General features: G+C 42.9%; 2 protein-coding genes across 4 annotated transcripts in view; both read left to right on the top strand.

The window, feature by feature from the left end:
* Positions 1-20,528, top strand: part of LOC127055264 (uncharacterized) — a 268,873-nt gene that overhangs the window by 10,670 nt on the left and 237,675 nt on the right. The gene's annotated exons all lie outside the window — the stretch shown is intronic.
* The window catches only part of PGM1 (phosphoglucomutase 1), a 34,079-nt gene that overhangs the window by 2,498 nt on the left and 11,053 nt on the right, over positions 1-20,528 (top strand). The window contains exons 1-4 of one of the 3 annotated variants that reach the window (XM_050962022.1): positions 10,479-11,067; positions 14,663-14,825; positions 15,042-15,188; positions 18,681-18,806. In XM_050962022.1, the coding sequence (XP_050817979.1) occupies positions 10,810-11,067; positions 14,663-14,825; positions 15,042-15,188; positions 18,681-18,806 (694 nt within the window). In that variant the 5' untranslated portion in view covers positions 10,479-10,809. Of the gene's footprint in view, positions 1-10,478; positions 11,068-14,662; positions 14,826-15,041; positions 15,189-18,680; positions 18,807-20,528 lie in introns of those variants that run through there. The other 2 variants (XM_050962021.1, XM_050962023.1) reach the window with 2 other exon arrangements.

Raw genomic sequence — 20,528 nt, 5'->3', positions numbered from 1 at the left:
GATGCTAAATCTGTGGAGATGAGCCTTGCCTCAGCCAGCTACTTACATGAAATCTGACAAATTGATCATGTCATGCTGTTCTGTGCCTCCTGCCTGTTCAGATGCCTAATCAGCATGAGAGGCTCTCCTTTGTAGAGTGGTGTCTAGGCTGAGCTGAAGATACTGGCTAGTTGCAGACAGTCACTGCAGCAGTGTAGGAGCATGGGTAATAAAATCCACTGAAGCCAGTAACATCTCACAGGGTAAAAATGTAATTTACAATTTACAAGAAAAGTCATATAGTACTTTGTCTTTTATATTCTTCTCACTGCAGCTGCTCACTTTGTAACCTTCAGTCAGTGCCCTAGTTTGTCATCCCTTAACCAGAATGGTCTCTCCTTGTGTATAACGATGAAAGGAGTGGATGAAGCAGCTTATTTTAATTTAAAAAAGAAAAGAAAACAGCTGCAGTGGAGCCGAAATTTTTTAGAAAAGGGGTAGAGTGAGAATATGAACATTAATGTGTAGCATGCGTACCTAGCTGCGCTGGCAGCAGGGAGCGCTTCAGAGCCTCATGAATAAACAAATGATGGAATTAGTTTCAGCAGGATAAAGGACTGGTTTGTTCAAGTTTTTGGAAGCCTACCCAGGCGTCTAATGGGATCTGGTGCTTTTCCAGGAAGCTGATCACCACACCATTGGTGATGCTTCCGCCCACTCCAGGGCCCCCAAGAGATTTGGGAAGAGGGATGGAAGCTAGGCTAGCCTGCATCCTAAACAGCCCTTTCGTTAGGTGTGGTTAGCGCTCTTACACTTCCCAATAACTGTTAGGATATAGATATTCAAGCCTGTCTGCAAAGGCCTATACTTTATAAGAATTTAGGTGTATTCTTATCACTTAGCTAGTTATAGAGGTATAAAAGAAAGAATCAAAAATCATTGTCTCTGTAATGGCCTTCTTTTACTGTGACAGGCTAAGGCCTTCAGCTGAGATGTAGTTAGGCAGCCATAAGCTGGGAAGTGTATGGTCACATCCTCACATTCCAAACTAGTCACATTGAAATAAGGTGCTATTGGGCTATTAGGAATACAATCCTGCCCTGATATTCCTATCACCTCCCGAGAAAGGGAAGAGCCTAGAAGATGTAAAAGGAAACTTAGTTTAATAGCATCCTGTCTGGCAAGAATTCACTTATTAATAGACACAGCTGGAAAACCCTTATGTCTGTATAGATGTAGTTGTGAAATTCTCACTTCTGTATTGTTTTGTATGTTTATTTGCATGGGCTCTGTCTGGTTCTGTAATTGTTTCTGTCTGCTGTATAATTAATTTTGTTGGGTGTAAACCAATGAAGGTGGTGGAATATAATTGGTTAAATAACCATGTTACAATACGTTAGGATTGGTTAGTTAAATATCAGTAAAATGATTGTTAAGGAATAGCTAAGCAAAACTCAGGTTTTGCTATATAATCTGAAGTCAATCAGGAAGTGGGGGGGGATGGGAACAGGGACTGCGGATGGGGGAATTGGGATCATGTTTTGCTAAAGGGGGAAATGGGAACAGGGACACAGGCAAGGCTCTGTGGTGTCAGAGCTGGGAAGGGGGACACTAAGCAAGGAAACTGGAATTGTGCTTGCTGGAAGTTCACCCCAATAAACATCAAATTGTTTGCGCCTTCGGACTTCGGGTATTGTTGCTCTCTGTTCATGCGAGAAGGACCAGGGAAGTAAGAGGGTGAAGGAATAAGCCCCCTAACAATAACTGCTGCTTCTTTGAGGCCTTGGCTACACTGGCACTTTACAGCGCTGCAACTTTCGCACTCAGGGGTGTGAAAAAACACCCCCCTGAGCGCTGCAAGATACAGCGCTGTAAAGCCTCAGTGTAATCAGTGCGGGAACGCTGGGAGCGCGGCTCCCAGCGCTGCACGCTACACCCGTAGAGGATGTGGGTTACGTGCAGCGCTGGGAGAGCTCTCTCCCAGCACTGGCACTGCAACCACACTCACACTTCAAAGTGCTGCGAGCGCTGCCGCGGCAGCGCTTTGAAATTTCAAGTGTAGCCATACCCTAAGTGTACTGTAGTGATGGCTTTTTATCTAGGGAAAGGGACCCTCCTTAGAAAAAGAATTTCTGTAGTTTGTGGTTACAAGGTTTTCCTTGTAATGTGCTTTCTGGGGGACTGGGGAGAACAAGCCAGTGTGTTCTTGCATCTTGGTCCCGCAAACACTTATACGCATGTGTAAGTGTTTGCAGGAGCAGGTTCCAGGATTAAAGCAATCATCAGCCTATGCTTCCCATCCTCAGAAAGCACATTAGAAGGGTAAAACTTTAACCCCGACTACAGAAATATTTCTTTTAAGGAGGGTCCCTTTTCCAAGGTAAGCTGTCACTACAGTACACACAGCTGAAGCAGTTATTTGGAACCTTTAGTCAGACACAGTTGCATGTCATGAGAGGCCTGTTTGCCAGGGGTGTTTGCATTGCTCAGTAATTGGTCTGATTAGGTTAAAATTCTTTGTTAGACAGAATAGGGCTCTGAGGAAGACAGACATTCTGGAAAGAAACAGGGAAACACAAAGCAAAGGAGGAAGAAAGTAACTGATACAGATTGTGTAGGCTAGGAGGCTAAAGGCTGATATGTGAAGGAAAAAGGTTTACTTTATACAGAGCAAGGAAAGGTTTAACCAACTTAAAAACCAAACAGCTACTGCCAAAGACATCATCAGAATATCAGATGGCTGATCATAGCTGAAGATTTCAGTCAAGAATATTATGGTGTTGCAACTCCTCGAAACTTCTACTGAGGCAAGCTCTGTATACTTTCCTTTGTGAAGGAACTGAAAAAGGAAGCCACCAAGGAGAAATTTTTGTCATACTGAAAAGGAGAACCAAATTTCACACTGGCAGACCAGGTCTTCACTACGAACTTGGGTTGACAGAAGCTGCCTTACCTCCACCTAATAATGTACTGTATGTGTCTACACTACCAGGTCCCTTCCGCCAACCTAACTCACCTGTAATGTTGACTTAATTACTTCACCTCCACGAGAGGCGTAGCACCTGATTCAGTGTTGATGGGTCGACAGAGAGGCAGTGTAAATGCAGCCTTGTGTATGTCGATTGAATTGAAGGGTCCCACAATGCTCTGCTATGACCACTCTGGAGATCGTTTTCAACTCTGCTGCATAGCAGCCAGGTACACAGGAAACAGCCCCTCCCGTTAAACCCCCAGGAACTTTTGAGTTCCCATTTCCTGTTTGATCAGCGTGAAGAGCTTGCCAGCCCAGCTGATCATGGCAACTCTATGCTCCAAACACACCTGGAGTACACTGGAGGTAGTGAATCTTATTCGCCTGTGGGGAGAAGAGTCGGGGCAGGCACAGCTCCAATCCAGCCAAAGAAACATAGCGATGTATGAAAAGATTGCATGGGACATGAGGGAGAAGGTCTACAGCAAGGACATGCAGCAGTGCTCCATGAAAATCAAAGAACTTCGGCAGGCATACAAGAAGACAAGGGAGGTGAACAGTTGTTCTGGTTCTGCACCCCAGAAATGCAGCTTCTACAGTGAGCTGCATGTGATTCTCGGCAGTGCCCCCCAATGCAGCGTGGATACCTCCTAAGAGTCTGAGTCCCGGGCCACCTCAGGCAACGACGAGGAAGACATTCTGGATGAGGAAGAGCAGGAGGAGGAGAATGGGAGACAGACGAGAGGTGGATACATTCTCCCCGAGAGTCAGGAGCTATTTTTACACCCGAGCCCCGCCTGTTGCAGGACAGCTTGGTGGCCAAGCCTGATGCCAGGGAAGGCACCTCTGGTGAGTATACATTTCCAATCAAACTGTAGGAGTTACATGCACTTATATTTTATGTTTAATCTGAAGAAAAAGTGAGATGCAGTGGGTATCTGCTTCCCATGGCTGCCTTCAGCAATGCAGAGGGTGCCCCCCAGAAAAGACTGTTTACGTGCATAGTGATAGCCTGGGAATCCTCAATGGAGATCTCCAGGAAACTTTCATGGTGGTACTCTACAATCTTTTGCAGCAGGCTTCTGGGGAGGGCTGCTTTATTTTTTCCACCAGAGGAGGATGCTTTCGCACACCACTCCAATATTAACTCTGCTGGCATCATTGTGTTACACAGCATAGCAGCATAAGGACCAGGTCTGTACCCAGATGCTTGCAGCCTTGCTGCCTCTCTTACCCTCAGGAGACTGATATCACACAGGGTCACCTAAGGGAGACGGTGGAAGTTTTCATTACAAGTGCTTTTACTGCAAACAATAGAGCCTGTGACCCACCACCCATGGTGACTTCCGGATCCCTTAACAATGCTTTCCCTAGCATGCCGCTGATTTGGTTGGCAGGGACTGGCGTTGACCTCAGATTCTGCAAGTCCAAGGTGACTATTACCAGAAGGGTTAAGGGAAGGTGTGTGTGTGGGGGGGGGGGGGGGCGGCTTCCTGTGTTCTCTCATGGCCGCAAATGACCCAACCCTTCCCACCCCCGGAGCCAACTCGGACAAAGACTGCAGTTTGGGAGGCTTAATGCTGGTTCCTGGTCTTAAAGCTATGTCCATGTTGCTAGCAATGTCCATGCTGTCCACCTGCCCATCTGGGCTCCTGATATGGGTTTCCCACAAGTTGTAGCACTAGGTCTGTCACTCATGCCGCTAGCCCATACTCACCACGGCTAAATAGCATACCGGTTTGTTGAATACCTAGGGAGTCTCATTATGTTTGGGGTTGCATCTGAGTGTAAAAATAAGGGGAGTGTTTTTTAAATGGCAACATTGCACTAGACTCAAGGTATGCACTGACAACAGTTGCCTTGTGCTTTGCATGCCTTACAGTGAGAAGCTTGGCCTTCAGCACATCCTTCACACCGGGAGAGAGGCTTTTGCAGATTAGAAGGTGGAAAAAGAGAACACACAATGAATGTTCAGCGAGATAATGAACGCCTCTGCGACAGCTGAGACGAGCTAAGAGCCTGGAGGATTCATTGTCTGAAAAACTGGACATGGAGCGCATCCCAATAGCATGAGCATGCCATGCAGGATGCATTGCTGTGGATTATGAAGGACCAATCAGACATGCTGAGGCATCTGATTGAGCTTCAAGAAAAGCAGCTTGAGGTTAGACTCCCTCTGCGTTCCCTGCAGAACTGCCTGCAAGCATCGCCCTGTTCAAAATCCCCCCTCCAAAAACATTCCAGGAGGCGGGGGTGGGTGGGAGGTGTGGTATCCTTTCCACTCAACACCAGGAGAGGGAACTGAGAACAAAAGGCAGCCATTCGAAGACCTTTGATGGGCAAGACTGCTGGGCTTTTACAGACAAACTGACTTTTTCTTCCCTCTCAATTTTATCCCACCATTTTTCCAAGGTTAAATTATTTTCCTGTTCTTTCAGTTTCTTTGTGCAATAAAACTCAACATTTTGAGAATGAAATGCTCTATTTATTTCAGTCATGGGGGCTGGGAGGAAGTGGGGTACAGGGAAACTGATGCAACGGAAGGCATGGTGTGGGAAGGCACAACACAGATAAGCGGCACACATTACTGTGGCTCATTACTGAAACGGGCTTTCAAAGCCTTCTGGAGACACAGCTCCTAGCTGGGCTCTTCTTATTGCCCTGGTATCTGGCTGCTCAAAATTAGCTGTCAGCCTATCTGCTCCACCCCTGCGGAAACTTCTCTCCCTTTGCCTCACATATATTGTGGAGCACACAGCAGGCAACGATACCAATCGGGATATTGCTTTCACTGAGGTCTAACTTAGTAAGCAAACTGCGCCAATGACCAATTAAACACTCAAAGGCACGTTCCACCATCATTCTGCACTTGCGCAGCCTATTGTTGAACTGCTCCTTACTGCTGTCCAGGTGGCCGGGTATGGCTTCATGAGGCTGGATTTCTCAGGATCTCTGTTGGCATTTCAGCATAGTTAGTTAGTGGTTATTTTGCCATCTGGAAAGAAAGTTCCTGATTGCAGCTTTCTGAACAGACCTGCGTTCCTAAAGATGCTTGCATCATGTGCATTTCTTGATCATCCCATGTTGATGTTGGTGAAACGCTTCCTGTGATCCACCAGCGCCTGCAATACCATTGAAAAGTAGCCCTTATGGTTTATGTATTTTTTGGCTAGGTGGTCTGGTGCCAAGATAGGAATATGCGTGCCATCTATTGCCCCACTGCAGCTGGGGAACCCCATCATGGCAAAATCATCCACTATGTTCTGCACGTTTCCGAGTCACAATCCTTCTTAGCAGAAGTTAACTAAGGACCCTGCAGACTTGGATCCCAACAGCTCCCATGGTGGATTTCCCAACTTGGAATTGATTTCCCTACTGACTGGTAGCAGTCTGGCACTGTTTGCCACTTGCTTCTCCACTGTCAGAGCAGCTTTCATTTTAGTGTGGCTGTGCTTCAGGGCCGGGGAAAGCTCTGCACAAAGTTCCTAGAAAGTGGCCTTCCACATTCGAAAGTTTTGCAGTCACTGCTTGTTATCCCATAGCTACATAATGATGCAATCCCACCAGTCGGTGCTTATTTCCTGGGACCAGAAATAGCGCTCCACCATGTTCAGCTGCTGTGCAACTGCCAGGAGCAACCGGGAATTGTTTCATATTATGGCTTGCAGCAGGGCTGCTAGAAGAATATCACAGTGTTCTGTATGGCAGCTCCTGTCTCAGCACTGGAAATACTGCAGGATAAGGCACCAGGTGTTTTGTAATGATCACAAGAAGAGTGCATGGCTCTGCCGAGTCCATGCTTTTTGGACTATGGCTAAGGCTAAGATTTAGTCACGAGTATTTTTGGTAAAAGTCATGGACAGGTCATGGTCAATAAATACAAATTCACATCCTGTTACCTGTTCATGACTTTTACCAAAAATACCCCTGACTAAATCTCTGTTTCTGGGCCCCACTGCTTTGGAGGGTGCTGCTCCGGGGGGGCCTGCTCTGATGCCAGGGGTTGACTTCCCCTGGCTGCTGCTCCCCGGGGACTGCTCTCCAGACAGCCTCCAGGTGCCTCTGAGGCCACTGCTGCTCGGGTGGTCCCTACGGCACCCCAGGACCTCTGCTCAGGTGCTTCCCAGATCCAGTTGCCTGAGGCCGCCCAAACAGTGGCCGATGCGGCTGGTCCCACGGACTGCCCAAGCAGCTGGCCCTGGGTCGCCCCGGCAGCGGCTGGTGGAGCTGGCTGTGGGGCGCCCTGGAGTCAGCCACAGCAGCTACTGTGGAAGTCAGAGAGAATCGCAGCCTTAGTTATGAATGCATAGCAGGGTTTATGGGCCTGCTGTATGTGTGCTAACAAATCAGAGAAAAGTGCTAGAAATTAGAGTGGGGAACACACTGAACATTTCATATTCACATGCTGTAGACAGTCATAGTCATCTTGTGTGTAAATGTGGAGCTATATAGACTGTAATTCACTTGGAATTCTTGCAGTTAATTAATCTGGAAAATGTAATTCTATCTTGATCTAGAGAGAAAGGCAGGTTCGTTCGTTCTTTCTGTGGGCTTTCCCAAAACTGTTTTGATTCCAAAATGTTTCTTTCACTTTAGAACTGATTGTTGTAAGGCTACTTTATCCAGTAACTTCTGCTCAGGTCTCTCTTCCCATAAGATTCTCTGCCAGAAGGTGAATGTCTTTCAAATAAAAAATAGTGCTCATAGTACAGAGTAAGAATCACTGTTACTGGTCGTATAGAACTTAAGCAATATGGAAAGGTGACTTTGAGAATCTTAGTACTGAAGGCTAAAGGCAGAATTTGGTTCTCTGCGTTTTTCAGAATCACACAGGCTTCAGTTTGTGGTACTGAAAGCCAGTATGTAGAAATAGCAGGAAAATGACCTTTTGACAAAGACTCACAGTCTAAAGTTTACATTTTCTGAAAACACAATCATGTTTAGTCTTTTTTATCATTAACCAAAGTCAGCTGTTAGCAGGAAAAAGTGCATAGCTCTGGCCACGTTCTTGCATGTCCAGTTCCTCTTGGTAGCAAACTAGAAAACTGCACCAGTAAATACTCCACAGCTTTTCTATCTTTAAAAAACAGGCGGGAAATCCAGGATTTTGCGAGAGGTGCCCTTCCTCCCGCCACACCATTCGTCCTCAGAACAAGGATGGCATGGGCAGTGGCAGGGCAAGCTTTCCCACACAATCTCCACTCTGCCAGGGTGGAGACACTGGGTGAAATCCTGAGCCCACTGAAGCCAGTGGCCCACCCACTTCATCTCTCGTTCTGCCTCAGACCTTTTTTCTTTCTTTTGGGTCTGTCAAAAGAGATACTAATTTTAATGGTGATATTTTTTTTCACACAGACACTTGCTCATTAAGGGATAAGCTGTGAAACAGCCATCAGGTAAAAAATAAAGGTAAAAGGTCTTGTATTCCATGCCTATCCCCAACCAGTCACTGTTGATCGGCACTAACATCAAAGTAAAGTAAAAGGTTGATTCCTGTTATCTGGAAACCTCTAGAGTACCTGGTCTAATTTCAGTGTGAGAACTCTGTCGGGACTGCCTGAGATGCCTCTGAAACTTTGTGACAGAAAGTCAAACTAAATGAAGCCATAGAAATGTATTAGACTTTGGTAGCTGAATTCCACTGCTGCTTAATTATACATGTATTAGGGGGTGGTGTGTGTGTGTGTGTGTGTGTTGTATAAGTATAAATCATTGGGTTCATAGTGACCTTCCCCCCTGCCAATGGGTGCGTAGTTTCATGTAAATCTCCCCCATGCAATAAAAGGGGAACATGTTCTAAGGGTAAGTCCAGACTACCTGCCGGATCGGAGGGTAGCGATCGCTCTATCGGGGATCAATATATTGCTTCTCATCTAGACGTGATATATCAATCTGTCAGGGATCAATATATCGCATCTCGTCTAGACGCGATATATCGATCCCCGAACACGCTCCTGTCAACTCCGGAACTCCACCAGGGCGAGCGGCAGAAGCAGAGTCAATGGGGGAGCCGCAGGCATCGATCCTGTGCCATGAGGACGGGAAGTAAGTCAAAATAAGAAAAGTCGACTTCAGCTACGCTATTCCCATAGCTGAAGTTGCGTATCTTACATCGACACCCTCCCCTCCCCTACCCCCAGTATAGATCAGGCCTAAGAGTTTACTTTTTGCATGTGTTTGAATAATGAGACATTTCAAGGGGTTGGACATTCTACAGTAAGTTGAACTTATAGTGCCATCTGGGAGTGAGATGAGAAACTGCTTGCCTAGATGTTTTAATAAATACCAATGGGAATTTCCTATGTAAATCCTCCTGCAGTAATCAGAAAGCAGACCCACTGTGTGAACTGAGTACAAGTAGAATCTTGTTAGTCAACCCTGGGAATTGTTTTTCCACTTCTGTACCACAAGAGGGAAACCTTTACCTAAGGACTTAACCACGGTGCCTGTGCATTTCAGGACACCAAAGTAAAGATGGGTTAGTTAATACTAGTATAGAGCTTTAAAGATGTAAAATTATTGTATTTGGCTTCTTAGCCTATTTATTTCCTCCAGTTGCAGAACTGAAACCTCAAGAAATCATCCCCATAGAACACTTTGCAAATGGTCACAACTATCGAATTGTGTTAAAAATTATTACTTTTTTTGCTTCAGTAGCAGATAGGCTGGACCGTAATGATATGTGGCTTCATAAATTGCTCAATTAATGCTTGTTAAATGTTTAGAGATACTTGGACTAAAGACTCCACAGAAGCACAAAGTATTACTAAAAAGCATTGTTGGTTATTTTTAACCAACATGTTAACTTCCCAGAATTCAGAATGATAGTACTGAATGCATTTTAAGAAACTTGGCATCTCACCAGCCCGGATGACATTTTCTTGGGATTTCAAATAATTTGGCTGTCATACTCTTCTGCCAGAGTTAATCATATTTCAATATTCACAGCTTTATACAAATGTAGTTTTTTCTAAAATAATAGCATTTTATAAATGCTTATCTGGGATAAACTCTGTTCCTAGTTGGACTGTGGTCAATCTGGAGTAACTCCATAGAAACCATTGCAGTTATTCTGGATTTTTCCCAGGTGGATTTTGGCCCATTTTGCCCAGCAGGTAACTGCAATGTTTATTAGAGGAAAGCCATTCAGTTGAGCACTATAGAATACTGGCAATGGCTGTCAATGCCAGTAATATAAGGAAACTGTAGGTAACTGAGATCTTCTGATTGCCATTTTAAGAGTGACCTTTAAGTTGCTGGTCTCCACAAAATAACTTCAGCTGTGTACAGCCATGCTTCCTAAACACTTACCTTCTCAGTATTCTCTTCCCTATGAGGTCTCTCTGACAGTGAGAGTCACAACTGGCAGAACTTTATGAATCTGCTTGTCTGTCTAAAACGATTCCAGCTCTGCATTGGTTTAGAAAGCAGAGCCCAGCAACAATGCTTTTGACTGAAGGGCTGACCTACTAAACAGCCTCTCTTGCTATCCCCATCCTAACAGATAATTGGACAGAATTAACACTGCTGTGGTCTAGTCTGTGGTAATACAAGAACTGCACAGAACTGCTGTCACAATCAGAAGACTACTGCAGGCAAATCTCTTATTTTCGTTCCATTTTCATGAGGGATTGCAGTGTGGAATTATATGTATTCTTTCTGACAGTGATCTTGCAGAACAAGTGCAAGAAAACTTCTTCAGTTACCGAAACCACATTCAGCACAAGGTTCAAGGAGCTATTTTTGGGCACTTGACTGCTTCACAGAACTTCTAACTAGTAGATGTGCCATTGCTGGTGTCAAGATTTCTTTTATTTTCACCATAATTTATTTTAAATGTATTTATATGAAAAAGAAACATGGAAGACCGTCCTCTGCTTATATTGACTGTGCCAACAGCAGCTTACTTTGACCAGAAACCGGGAACCAGTGGATTACGGAAGAAAATCTATTATTTTGAGACCAAGACAAACTACCTGCAGAATTTTGTCCAGAGTATATTTTTTTCCATAGATCTAAGAGATCGACAAGGATCTACTATGGTAGTTGGAGGAGATGGGAGATATTTTAATAAATTGGCAATAGAATTGATAGTTCAAATGGCAGCTGCCAATGGGGTTGGTATATGATAAATATGACTAAATTTCTAGTACTGTAGCTGATCTAAGCAGAAGTATAAAGTCATAGTAATTAAGAGGTATTCTAAGTTTTAATGAACTAATTTCCCATTGTCTTTTAAATGCCTGGTATTGGTTAACTGAGAATTATGGATCATTGTGAAGTGTTTAATGGAAAATTATCCTTAGTGATATTGAAATTACCCAATTAAATTTTTTCAAAACAATGTTGCCATTTAGCTTTGAAGAAAAGTGAAAATACATTTGCAATAGGGTAGAAACATGTAGAAATACCAGTGTGAAAATAAATATTGTTAGTTTCTCATTAATGCTCATTTTGTTGATTTGCATCAAGTTATTGGCATTTGTGCATTTCGTAACTATCTTCATCAGCTCACAATGCCATTGTTAGTAAGTAACTGATTGGTAGAGAGATGGGCTCTTTGTGCTCAGTGACAACTCTGCTTTGCTCTGCAAAAACAGTTTCATTATGGTCTGAGCTGCTCAACAAATGAAAAGGCAAAACACAGTGTTTGTGGTTTCTCAATAGATACAAATAGCTATGTCATGAATGTCACCAGAGCATTTGAAAATAAGGATATCACGTGTTTTAGCAATACAGCTGCACCCCTTTATAGTGGACTCCAGTTGTGGTGACATTCCACATGTTGGCATTAGAACAAAAGTCCTAACATCTTTTAGTGCAGTGCAGCTCACTTCAGTTTTTAATGGATTTCTGGATATGAGGTTTTTCTGTGAAAAATGCAAAGATTCCACTGAAGATTTTATTTTATTTTTAAGGCAGAGAGAAAATAATACTAGCTGCCTCTGCTATTAAATAGCTCATGGGGAATTTATGTGACCAAACCACTGATCTGGTGGCATTATGGTTCATAGCAAACAGGTAGAGAGAGTTCAGCCTCCCGCCTCCCCCCAAGCTCTTGGACAACAAAATAATTTGGGGTGTGTGTGTAAAAATTAGAAATAGCAGTCCACCTTGTCTGCCATTGTAAATCAGTGTAGCTCCATTGAAGTCGATACATGGTCCAAACAGAAGATCTGTAGGATGCAAATTTACATCAGGTAATGATCAGGCCCACTGTTTGGACCATAAATATTGTGTCAATTGCCTTTGATTTCCAGTTTCTTTGTAGTTCATTCACTCTTTTAAAAAGAAATGCTAAGTCTCAAAAAGCATAAAGCTGGTATCTCAGCTTGTCCCTCGTCAAGATGAAGCAATACCCATTTACAGTAGCTGAGGATCTGGAGCTGTATTTATTTCCAGTAAAATAGCCCACACGTGTCTTCCGTAAATTTGACTTTATTGTAATTTTTATATTCTGTCCTTTCTGTCACTAATTAGCAATGCCTATTGGTTTATTTATCAACTTCATGCTAACCCCAGTGCGTAGAATATAAAGTATAATTTTGAGAATATTTTCAAGTGTAAAATTATTATAACGCATGCATATCTCATTTTAAAAGTGTAAAAGGCAGTTCCATTGGTATGTGATGTAGGTGGATACTGTCACCTCTATGAATGTGTGATCAGAAGGATTTCCAAATAAGACCGCCACACTTGGTGTCCCAGTAGTCTAATTTATATTGCATACTTTAAATCTGACTTATTTAATTAAAAGAAATGACTAAGCTAATAGTCCACTAAACCTGGCATGTATAAATAAAGACATCTATATTTAGAGGTCGTAATTATGGCATGGTGTAAAGGATTGGTGAGTCTGCATGTAGTGTACTGTATAGTTCACCCCCCTTCCTGTTGGATAGATGTACTGAAGATGGGGATGGTGGTGCAGACTGCCACCTGCTTGACGTCCTTGCTATTTCAGAACCGTAGAGAGCATCCACCTGTATTATCAGTGAAGAGGAGAATAAGAGCTGGATTCTAGCATTTATCTAATTTTTTTTATTATAAAGGACTTGCATCCTATAGGTTTTTCTGTATAACGACCCAACACTGGCCTCTCAATAAGTTTAACTGGTGTATTTGAAATTCAGATCTGAGCATTGTGGGAAGGGGATTCCTATGTTATGTACGATATATTTCCCTTGTAACAAGAAACTCAGTAAGTTAAAGCTTTAGCTGCAACTTCTTCCACAAAGAAACAACCTTCACGTTGGGGAGTTCACAGAAACTGCTTGGTTATTAAGTAGGGAATGGATGATATTTTGCCATTGGACCAAAATCAGAGGTAAATCTAGATGGTGTTTCTTTTCTCCACCCTCTCCCTTCCGATCTGTACATTCCACAAATATAGATTCTCTAGACTTACTTTGGCTCATATACATTTATCAATATGTAGCTTACACTCTCCCTTACACATTGCTTCTGAATTTGACCTGCTGGGTTTAAGAATCTAAGGGTATGTCTATACTGAAATAAAATACTCGATGCTGACTTATGCCAGCTGACTTGGGCTCATGAGGCTCAGGCTGCAGGCTATAAAGTTGCAGTGTAGATGTCCGGGCTCAGGCCAGTGCCTGGGCTTTTGAACCGTGCAAGGGGAGAGGGGGTAGTTCTAGAGTCCGGGCTCCAGCCTAAGCCTGGATGCCAGCACTGCAGTTTTATAACCCTGCAGCCCAAGCCCAGCGAGCCCAAGCCAGCTGATATGGGCCAGCTGCGGGTGTTTTATTGCAGAGTACACATACCCAAGTGCTTGCTAACAGCGGTGCGTATTGCTATTCACACTCTCGTAGTCCGACCTGCAGGGCAGAGTGCTGCACTGTAACTCCCTCATGTGGACGTGGTGGGAGCAAACTAAGGTCTGGTTTTCACTACGGGGATATCGCTGCTGCTACAATCGATGCAGCAGGGATCAATTTAGCGGGTCTAGTGAAGACCTGCTAAACTGATGACTAAGTGCTCTCTGTTCGACCCCGATACTCCACCTCTCCAAGAAGAGTAAGGTGAGTCGACCGGAGAGCGTCTCCTGTCAGCGCAGCACAGTGGAGACACCGAGGTAAGTCAACTTAAGCCATGTCAACTTCAGCTACGTTATTCACACAGCTGGAGTAGCGTAACTTAAGTCAATTTGCCCCTATAGTGAAGACAAGTCCCGAAAGTAGGCTTGGAAAGATTAGGTTTTTATTGGTAAATGTCAGTAAATGTTGATTTCACTGTACACACACAAACAGATGAAAAAATGTTCCCATTTATAATAGACAAAATTCCCAGATAGGCAAATAAGAAAAAAATGGCTTGAGAACTTATTAGAGTTTGATTGAAGGATATTGACTTTATATTTTGACATTGACAATTTGTGTTTTTAATAGTTATAAAAATTTAACTTTTTGAATCTCAACTATTGTCATTAAATAATTGCTTGACTGCCCCTCATAATTTCCCTCCACTATGAAAATTTGTCTATAAAAATAGAAAAAATGCTTTAAAAATGAACATTGATATCATCTGTCAAAATTATATAAAATAATTCTGCCAAGTCTAAAATTTACACACAACTGTGTGAGAGTTCTATAAATATCTGCATCTGTAAAGTTGCCATTTCTAACTTTCATGCTCTAGTAGTCTTTAAAAGTGTGAATTTTTTTGATAGTTTGTTTTAAATCTTTGTTTTAGATTGGCCATTTAGTGATTGGACAGAATGGAATTCTCTCCACCCCAGCTGTCTCCTGTATTATTAGAAAAATCAAAGCCATTGGTGGCATCATTTTGACAGCCAGTCACAACCCTGGTGGCCCAAATGGAGACTTCGGCATTAAATTCAATATTTCCAATGGAGGTAAAGTTTTCCCTGGTGGTCAACATTTCTTACATCAGTCAATATACCTTCAGTACTGTCAGCAGTATATTTCACTAAACAAAACAAGTGTTCTACTTCCCTTGTAAAATATTACTGTTCCCAAGAGAAACATTCTCATCCCTTGTCTTCTGATGTACCTATGGAATGCATACTTACAGCACACACTAAAAACTTTCCTTCCTTTTTCACTTGTAGGTCCTGCTCCTGAAGGTATTACTGATAAAATTTTCCAAATTAGCAAGACTATTGAAGAGTATGCTATCTGCCCAGATCTGAAGGTGGACCTTGGTACCATTGGAAAGCAGCAATTTGACTTGGAGAACAAGTTTAAACCATTTACAGGCAAGTGACACATTTATCCTTGTATAAATGTAATTTTTACTTTCATGGGGCAATTACATAGTATGGTAGTGCCTTTGTTTGTCAAGGTTATTTAATAGATTTTAAGGCCAAAAGGGATATGATCCGCTAGTCTGGCCTCCTGCATAACACAGACAACAGAATGTTACCCAGTGATTCCTGCATTGAGCACAACAACTTGTGGATGAACCAGAGCATGGGTTAAATTTCCAGTAGCATCTGAATGCGTTAGGGCCCTAAGTCCCGCTTTCAATAGTGACATAGGCATTTAGGAGATTACATCCCATTGACTTCCTGTGAAAATTAGGTTCCCAAGGGCCAGATTTTCAGAGGTATTTAGGTGCCAAGTGACATTGTCAGATGCACCTAGGTGCCTAAATACTGTTGAAAATCTGACTTAAGTGCCTATCACTTTGAAAATGGGACTTCTGAAAATTTACCCCCATATCTTTTTTACATAGGCATCTAATCTTGATATAAAGACTCCAAGTGACGGAGAATGCACGATATCCAATCGCTGCAATTTAAAATGTCTTATCATAGAATATTAGGGTTGGAAGAGACCTCAGAAGGTCATCTAGTCCAGCCTCCTACTCAAAGCAGGACCAACCCCAACTAAATCATCCCAGCCAGAGCTTTGTCAAGCCAGTCCTTAAAAATCTTCAAGGATGGAGATTCTACCACCTCTCTAGGTAACCCATTCCACTGCTTCACCACCCTTCTAGTGAAATAATTTTTCCTAATATCCAACCTAGACCTCCCCCACTGCAACTTGAGACCATTTTTCCTTGTTTTGTCATCTGCCACCACTGAGAACAGCCGAGCTCCATCCTCTTTGGAACCCCCCTTCAGGTAGTTGAAGGCTGCTATCAAATCCCTCTCACTCATCTCTTCTGCAGACTGGATAAGCCCAATTCCTTCAGCCTCTCCTCATAAGTCATGTGCCTCAGCTCCCTAATGATTTTCGTTGCCCTCTACTGGACTCTCTCCAATTTGTCCACATCATTTCTGTAGTGGGAGGCCCAAAACTGCATGCAATACTCCAGATGTGGCCTCACCAGTGCCAAACAGAGGAGAATAATCATTTCCCTTGATCTGCTGGCAGTGCTCCTGCTAATGCAGCCCAATATGCCATTGGCCTTCTTGGCGACAAGGGCACACTGTTGACTCATATCCTGCTTCTTATCTTCTGTAATCTCCAAGTCCTTTTCTGCAGAACTGCTGCTTAGCCAGTCGGTCTCCAGCCTCTAGCAGAGCATGAGATTCTTCTGTTCTAAGTGCAGGACTCTGCACTTGTCCTTGTTGAACCTCACCAGATTTCTTTTGTCCCAATCCTCCAATTTATCTAGGTCACTCTGGACCCTATTTCTACCCTCCAGCATATCTACCTCTCCCCCTAGCTTAGTGTCATCCATGAACTTGCTGAGGGTGAAATCCATTCCATCATCCCAGATCATTAATGAAGATGTTGAATAAAACCGGCCCAAGGACCAACCCCTGGGGAACTCTGCTTGTCAACTAGACATCGAGCTGTTGATCACTACCCTTTGAGCCTGACGATCTAGCCAACTTTCTATCCACCTTATAGTCCAGTCATCCAATCCATACTTCAAGTTGCTGGCAAGAATACTGTGGGAAACCGTATTGAAAGCTTTGCTAAAGTCAAGGTATATCATGTTCACCACTTTCTGCCATATCCGCGGAGCCATTTATCTCATCATAGAAAGCAATCAGGTTGGTCAGGCATGACTTGCCCTTGGTGAATCCATGTTGACTGTTCCTGATCACCTTCCTCTCCTCTAAGTGTTTCAAAATGTATTCCTTGAGGACCTGCTCCATGATTTTTCCGGGGACTGAGGTGAGGCCGACCAGTTTGTAGTACCCCAGATTCTCCTTCTTCCCCGTTTAAAGATGTACAGTATAATTGCCTTTTTCCAATCGTCCGGGACCTCCTGCAGTCTCCACGAGTTTTCAAAGATAATGGCCAATGGCTCTGCAGTCACATCCACCAACTCCTTTAGCACCCTCGGATGCAGTGAATCTAGCTCCATGGACTTGTGCTCGTCCAGCTTTTCTAAATAGTCCTCAACCTGTTCTTTCAGCACTGAGGGCTGCTCCCCTACTCCCCATGCTGTGCTACCCAGTGCAGCAGTCTGGGAGCTGCCCTTGTCTGTGAAGACCGAGGCACTTCAGCATTTTCCACATCCTCAGTCACTAGGTTGCCTCCCCCATTCAGTAAGGGTCCCACACATTTCCTGACCTTCTTGTTGCTGACATACCTGTGGAAACCCTTGTTTCCAGTTTGAACTTTTCTGGCTTCTATTTAGTCAGTCTTGTTGTGGCTTTGTATGCTAGCTTAAAGCATTCACTAGTATCTGATATCTTCTCCCTGTATAGGTATTTATAGAACCATATTGAATCACTTCTTTGTCCTCCAACAGGCACTCTTTTCATGTATTGCATGTGGTTCATAACAAAAAATGTTCACTTTAATTTAAATGAGACTGTTGGGCCCTACTAAAACTAATATGAATGTTATCATTCCATTTGTGCTACAGTATCATGATACCCTTTGAAAATATGTTAGCAATAGCAAAACTTAGACAATTTTGCACTTACATTCCCCCCCTCCCCCCAATAAAAACATTCTAAAACGTTTTTTAGGTGTTTTTTAAAGTTTTGAGTTGATTTTTATTGCTGCATTTGCACTTAAAAAAATCCATCATGTTGCAGGTTTTCTGTAAAATTAGACAATTTTTGCAAACTTACAATGAAATGTTATTTTTTTTCAGATTTAATTGCCCATATTTCACACTGTGTGTGCATGTTAAAAAAAGGAACAATTTGAATATTTTTATAACAAGGAACCTGGTAAAATTCTTAGTTCCTTCAGCCCCCAGTGTTAGCACACTGGGACTTTGCATTAATACATTTTCCACCACATTGCCTTTATGTGGACCAAATTCCTTTCTCAGTTTCAAAGGTACAAATGAGCGTTAGGTGTCTGATTCCCACTGACTTTTAGTGGAAGTTGTAGTCTAACTCTGGTAAATGCTTTTGAAAGTTCCACTCTCATTGTAACTGAGAGCCGAATTTAACCCTCTGGAATGAAGAACAGAGAGATTAAGTTGTACTGGGAACTACTTTTATCTTCAGGTTTCTGGCTGTGTTGATTAGGCTGGAAACCAGCAGGGAATGGCAGTATGTAGTAATATTGAAAATCTTCTAGAAAGTAGAACTGTAAAGTGAGCTGTTACCTCAGACGATTTTCTCCATTGCCATTATTAGGAATTGATACTATGGGATGTTCAAAGACCTTCTTATTTTGAATGGCAGGCCTTTGTGCTAAGGAATGTCATCGTTGTCATAAATAGCAAAGTTACCATTTTGAATAGGATTTTAGTCTATCTGATCAGTCTGGTCATTGCTAGTCTCTCAGTGTATTGGGTTGTTTGTATTTTTTTGGCTCTGCAGTTGAAATTGTGGACTCAGTGGAAGCTTATGCGAACATGTTGAGGAACATCTTTGATTTCAGTGCTCTAAAAGAACTACTTTCAGGACAAAACCACCTAAAGATTCGTATAGATGCTATGCACGGAGGTATGAAATAATTACTGTCTCCTCATTTTTTTTAGCTATTTCTTGGAGGGAGAAACTTTCATTTAAGAACTAGCTCTCTTTTTTTTGGCTATCTTTTATTTTCCTCTGTTTGAGAAGTGCATTGCACCGTCTTTAGTCACCATGAATCCTCATTTGTTCCAGCAGAGCTTTTGGGAAAAATTTTCAAAAGCGCCTGAGTGACTTAGGATCCTGAATGTAATGGACGTTCCTTCTCCCTGTCCCAATCTTCCACATGCTAATTTTCAGTATTTTATTTGTAATGGTGGCAAAAGGGGAGTAGGTAGCTTTAGAAGGGTCTTATAAACCGAGCCACTTACCACACCAAGTGGAAGACTCATTTCTTGCCTTCTCTAACAGAAAAATAGAGCAGCATGTGCATTTGAAAACAAAATCCTACACTACACAAACAAGTCTCCCTCTGGGGAGAGGATGAGAATGAACCACACGTGACAGATGTTAGTCACATTGCTTAATACCCCACTGGAAGGCGCTCAGAAACCACAGTGATGAAGTCAGTATGAGAACCTGTGTAATACATACATATTATTGTAGGTATGTCATTGAGGGGAGGGAAATCTTATTTAATGAGCTTGTGGTTTTGCCTTTCTCCCTCTCATTTGGCATACGGGATGGAAGAGTTGGAGACAAAGAATTGAACATCCAGCTGGTCAATGCTGTCGCTGACTGATATCCTCAGAACCTGGGGACAAAAACGTATTGCGTAGAATATGGAGTACCGCATTTGTCATGCCTCATAGCAGTCTAGAGCTGTATTTGGGAGGGAGGTTGTTGGCTTTTCTCCTTCTGCTCTAGAGAGATGAGCCAAATTCCAGGGAGATGGAAACATCTGTGTAAATTACACCTCTGTGTAAGGAGGAAGGCAAGTTCTACACTAAGGAGAAGGACGGGCAAGTGGCAGCAGGGGAAACAACCAAGAGGAGAGTATGATGAGGTGAAAGATAAAGAAGGGGCTTTGCTCCACTTATGCAGAACTTGCCCCTTTTTGAGGTGAAATTTATGCCATCACTTACATCACTACTGAATTTGGCCCCTTCTCACTCATGCTGCCTCCCTGATGTCAATGGAGTCACTAGGGTCTAATGGCAAAATTTGGCCCATAGTATAGAGAACAAATTTTAACTTTCTACTGTTTTAATACAGTGTGTTGAAAGCAGCAAAAGCCAACTGGGGTCCTCAGGCCTGTCAAAACTGCAGAATCAGCTACATAGTTGCTGGACCAATCTCAGTTGCTGATGAATTGACAGCTGACAGCTGCTGCTTTAAAGAGAGTGTCATGATATTAGACACTGACAGACTTCAAAAGAATCTTGCTAGTAATCTTATGGTAAATAGAATACGTCCCCTAATAGCAAGGTTACTTCCGAACTGCACTGAAAAAATTTTAAGTTAGGGATGTCAGACATGTCGAATCTTTCAGGTTTACTTTTTCTAACTTTTCTCTCTGGTTTGAGTATTTAACATAATAAAAATACCGTGATCTCAAGAAATGAGTGAGGGGGAACTTTATAGCGGCCAGCGGAAATGCTGCACTGCTCAGGTGTGTCGCTCTCATTAAAACATTATTTTCTTGAGGGTGAAACAAGGGTGTAGCTCAATCCTGCAACCAGATCCGTGCAGGAGGAATTTTAAATCCAGGTAAAGTCCCCACTGAAGTCAATTGGGCTCCACAAAGTGTCTGTC

This window comes from Gopherus flavomarginatus, chromosome 7 (genome assembly GCF_025201925.1).
Source record: "Gopherus flavomarginatus isolate rGopFla2 chromosome 7, rGopFla2.mat.asm, whole genome shotgun sequence".
Taxonomy (NCBI): domain Eukaryota; kingdom Metazoa; phylum Chordata; order Testudines; family Testudinidae; genus Gopherus; species Gopherus flavomarginatus.
This window is presented reverse-complemented; position numbering and strand designations above follow the sequence as displayed.